The following is a 3,889-nucleotide window of genomic DNA, read 5'->3' on the forward strand; positions in this document are numbered from 1 at the left end:
CGGCACCCTCAGCTTTTCAAGTCCATTGGTGTGAAGCCACCAAAAGGCATATTACTGTATGGACCCCCTGGTTCTGGAAAGACATTGATTGCAAGAGCTGTGGCCAATGAAACAGGGGCATTTTTCTTTTGCATTAATGGACCTGAGATAATGTCAAAATTAGCTGGGGAAAGTGAAAGTAACCTTAGGAAAGCTTTTGAAGAAGCTGAGAAAAATGCACCATCAATTATCTTCATTGATGAGATAGACTCCATTGCTCCAAAGCGGGAAAAGACCCATGGAGAAGTTGAGAGGCGCATAGTTTCTCAACTTTTGACACTGATGGATGGACTGAAGGCACGTTCACATGTAATCGTTATCGGTGCTACAAATCGGCCAAACAGTATTGATGCAGCTCTCAGAAGATTTGGGAGATTTGATAGGGAGATTGACATTGGGGTGCCTGATGAAGTTGGCCGCTTGGAAGTTCTTCGTATACATACCAAGAACATGAAATTAGCTGAAGATGTAATGTGATTGATGAATAAACATCTTTTCTTGCATCATGTAATTTGTATGTCATATTTCAATGATTGATACTTGACATATGTGCAGGTTGATTTGGAAGGAATTGCTAAGGACACCCATGGTTATGTTGGTGCTGATCTAGCTGCTTTGTGCACTGAAGCTGCTCTTCAGTGCATACGCGAGAAAATGGACATCATTGACCTTGAGGATGAATCTATAGATGCTGAGATACTGAATTCTATGGCTGTTACCAATGACCATTTCAAAACTGCTCTTGGAACCAGCAATCCCTCTGCTCTTCGTGAGACTGTAAGTAGACCTACTTTAATTTTGGCATAGACTTTGTTTGCTGGTCACTATTGTTTATTTAAAATACAATTCGTTCAAATAATTTATTGAATTGCATATATATATATATATATATAGGTTGTTGAAGTGCCTAATGTCAGCTGGGATGACATTGGTGGTCTCGAGAATGTTAAGAGGGAATTACAAGAGGTAGTTCTAAGAAATGGTATTTTTGTCAATCTTTTGCTGCTCTCTAAAAATCTGACTAATGGGTTGGTTGTGCTGTCTCTCTCTCTCTCTCTCTCTCTCTCTCTCTCTCTCTCTTTTTTCAGACTGTCCAATACCCTGTTGAACATCCAGAGAAGTTCGAAAAATTTGGCATGTCGCCTTCAAAGGGAGTCCTATTCTATGGGCCTCCTGGTTGTGGGAAGACTTTGTTGGCTAAGGCAATTGCAAATGAGTGCCAAGCAAACTTTATCAGTGTCAAGGGTCCAGAACTTCTCACCATGTGGTTTGGTGAGAGTGAAGCAAATGTTCGAGAAATCTTTGACAAGGCTCGTCAGTCTGCACCTTGTGTCCTCTTTTTTGATGAGCTGGATTCCATCGCAACTCAGGTTACAGTTTTCTTCCTTCTCTTGAAAATTTATTGAATTTAAAAAATGGTAAATAATAGTTTCTCCATTGTCATAGAGAGGGAGTCATGTTGGAGATGCAGGGGGCGCTGCTGACAGGGTTCTTAATCAGCTTTTGACCGAGATGGATGGCATGACTGCCAAGAAAACTGTATTTATCATTGGAGCAACTAATAGGCCCGATATCATAGATCCAGCACTGCTCAGGCCTGGCCGTCTCGATCAGTTAATTTATATTCCTCTGCCTGATGAAGATTCTCGTTTCCAGATTTTTAAAGCTTGCCTGAGGAAGTCCCCTATTGCAAAAGATGTCGACCTGAGGGCTCTTGCTAAGTTCACTCAGGGCTTCAGTGGTGCAGATATCACAGAAATCTGCCAGCGAGCTTGTAAATATGCAATCAGAGAGAATATCGAAAAGGTAAGCTTTTTCGTTTTGTTCTTGATTGGAACTTTGAGTCAAATCTTTATAAGCCAAGCCATGGGTTCGTTTTGCTTCACAGCCCTTTTTTCCCTCTAACATTCTTCTATCTAATGTGATCAAGTAATTGATCACATTAGATTTAACCATGCAAAATACTTCTGCAGAATTATACTTAAGACTATTATCAAGAAATGTTCATATTACGTTCTTTTTTACTGCAGGATATAGAAAGGGAGAGGAGGAGGAGTGAGAATCCTGAAGCTATGGAGGAGGATGACGCTGATGAAGTTGCAGAAATAAAAGCTGTTCATTTCGAGGAGTCGATGAAGTTTGCCAGGAGGAGTGTCAGTGATGCAGACATCAGGAAATACCAGGCGTTCGCACAAACCTTGCAACAATCCAGGGGTTTCGGGACCGAGTTCCGGTTTGCTGAACGAGCTGCAACGACAGGATCTGATCCATTCGCCACACCTGCTGCTGGAGCTGATGACGATGATGATCTATACAGCTAGTGCATGGAATGTGCATTCAAATGCTGTGATGCTTCTTCTGTGGCAATTTAGTCTACTGCTGCAGTTGGTCGTTTAGTAGTTTTGCATGAAGCTGTATGAGATGTAAGATGGGCGATGGACAGGTTATACTTATCTATGTTAATATAGTTAGCTAGAAGAATTATATAGTATCTTTCTGCTAATGGTTTTCCTTTTGTCTTATTAATGTATGCAATATCGCATCAAGATTTGTGCTTACTGATGTATTAAATACCTAATCATACACCATTGCCAATACAATGGGATGGGTACAGTAGTATCGGTGGGTCCCTTATTATTCAGACAAAAGCTGAGCCACATGGGCCAGGGTTACTCGCGGCCGCCTACGCGGCTGCCTCGGTAGCCCGAATCGAAGCCGGACCCGTACCAAGGCCCGTAACCAAATCCCATCCCAGGACCGAAGCCATAGGACAAGCCCCCGCCTCCGCCACCGCCGCCTCCTCCTCCCCCGCCACCACCGCCGCCGCCCATCCCGTAACCCTCGCCATACCCAAAGCCACTTCCAAACCCAGAACCATCGCCGGAGCCGCCGCCTCCTCCTCCTCCGCCACCACCCCCACCACCACCGCCACCTGCCCCATCGCTTCCATACCCGTATCCCGATCCACTTCCACGACCGTAGCCGTAACCTGACTCGTCCGTGCCGCTTCCATATCCCACCCCACCGCCCCCGCCCCCGCCCCCGCCCCCGCCACCACCGCCCCCTCCTATACCGCTTCCCGACCCGTACCCGGAGCCGTACCCCGAACCGAACCCAGAGCCCCCACCGCCATCGGAACCGTAACCCGACCCTCCACCGCCACCGCCGCCGCCGCCGCCTCCACTTCCAAAACCCCCATCCTCCCCGGCACCATACCCAGAGCCATGACCATAGCCTGACCCACCGCCGCGTCCCGAGCCTCCACTGCCGCCACCGCCACCGCCACCACCCCCACCCCCACCTCCACCACCTCTTCCAAAGCCTGCGCCACTGCCATACCCAGACCCATACCCTGACCCACGGCCGAAGTCCGAGCTGCCGCCATCACCACCACCACCTCCCCCTCCTCCACCGCCACCTCCGCTAGTAGCGGGTCGAATCGGTCTGGCTGCCGCAATGAGCTGAAGAGAGAGCAGCAGCAGGAGTGCAGCAGCCAAGACTCCTGCTCTAGCCATGGCGTCCACGACTCGCCTTGCGACGGAGACGCGGCAACGTGGGGGTTCATATATAGAGCTGTGCATGTAAATAGTTCCTACATCACCGTGTCACGTCAACTACGAAAGGCTACATCACATGCGTTGGAGTTCTACGGTTAGGGGTGGGGGTGTGGGTGTGGGTGCGGGTGTGGGTGGACAAACGGGGTGGGGTAATGATTAATGACGGCGAACTTTTCACGGTCTTCGGCTCTTCGACTAGGGAGGGTGGGTGAGGTGGGCGCCGGGGCCCGGTCCCGAGGGCGCTTCCCCACCACACAACAGTGAAGTGTCCTGGGTGTCGCGCACTCCCGGTT

General features: G+C 48.8%; 2 protein-coding genes across 2 annotated transcripts in view; one reads left to right on the forward strand and one right to left on the reverse strand.

The window, feature by feature from the left end:
* LOC135649863 (cell division cycle protein 48 homolog) overlaps window positions 1-2,542 on the forward strand; it is a 6,376-nt gene extending 3,834 nt beyond the window's left edge. Inside the window, exons 4-9 of the mRNA XM_065168770.1 lie at window positions 1-507; window positions 595-816; window positions 934-1,005; window positions 1,128-1,409; window positions 1,486-1,845; window positions 2,070-2,542. The exon at window positions 1-507 is cut by the window's left edge and continues 260 nt beyond it. Coding sequence (XP_065024842.1) covers window positions 1-507; window positions 595-816; window positions 934-1,005; window positions 1,128-1,409; window positions 1,486-1,845; window positions 2,070-2,360 — 1,734 coding nt within the window. The 3' untranslated portion in view covers window positions 2,361-2,542. The remainder of the gene's footprint in view (window positions 508-594; window positions 817-933; window positions 1,006-1,127; window positions 1,410-1,485; window positions 1,846-2,069) is intronic.
* A 166-nt stretch (window positions 2,543-2,708) lies between these two features.
* On the reverse strand, window positions 2,709-3,554 carry LOC135649085 (glycine-rich cell wall structural protein 2-like). Its single transcript, XM_065167191.1, has one exon. It carries the CDS (start codon window positions 3,552-3,554, stop codon window positions 2,709-2,711), a length of 846 nt encoding a protein of 281 aa, XP_065023263.1.
* Between the last annotated feature and the right edge of the window lie 335 nt (window positions 3,555-3,889).

This window comes from Musa acuminata, chromosome BXJ3-9 (genome assembly GCF_036884655.1).
Source record: "Musa acuminata AAA Group cultivar baxijiao chromosome BXJ3-9, Cavendish_Baxijiao_AAA, whole genome shotgun sequence".
In the NCBI taxonomy this organism is placed as follows: Eukaryota; Viridiplantae; Streptophyta; class Magnoliopsida; order Zingiberales; family Musaceae; genus Musa; species Musa acuminata.

Coding starts and splice junctions, on each gene's coding strand:
- LOC135649085 (XM_065167191.1), bottom strand. CDS start 3,554: ATGGCTAGAGCAGGAGTCTTGGCTGCTGCACTCCTGCTGCTGCTCTCT.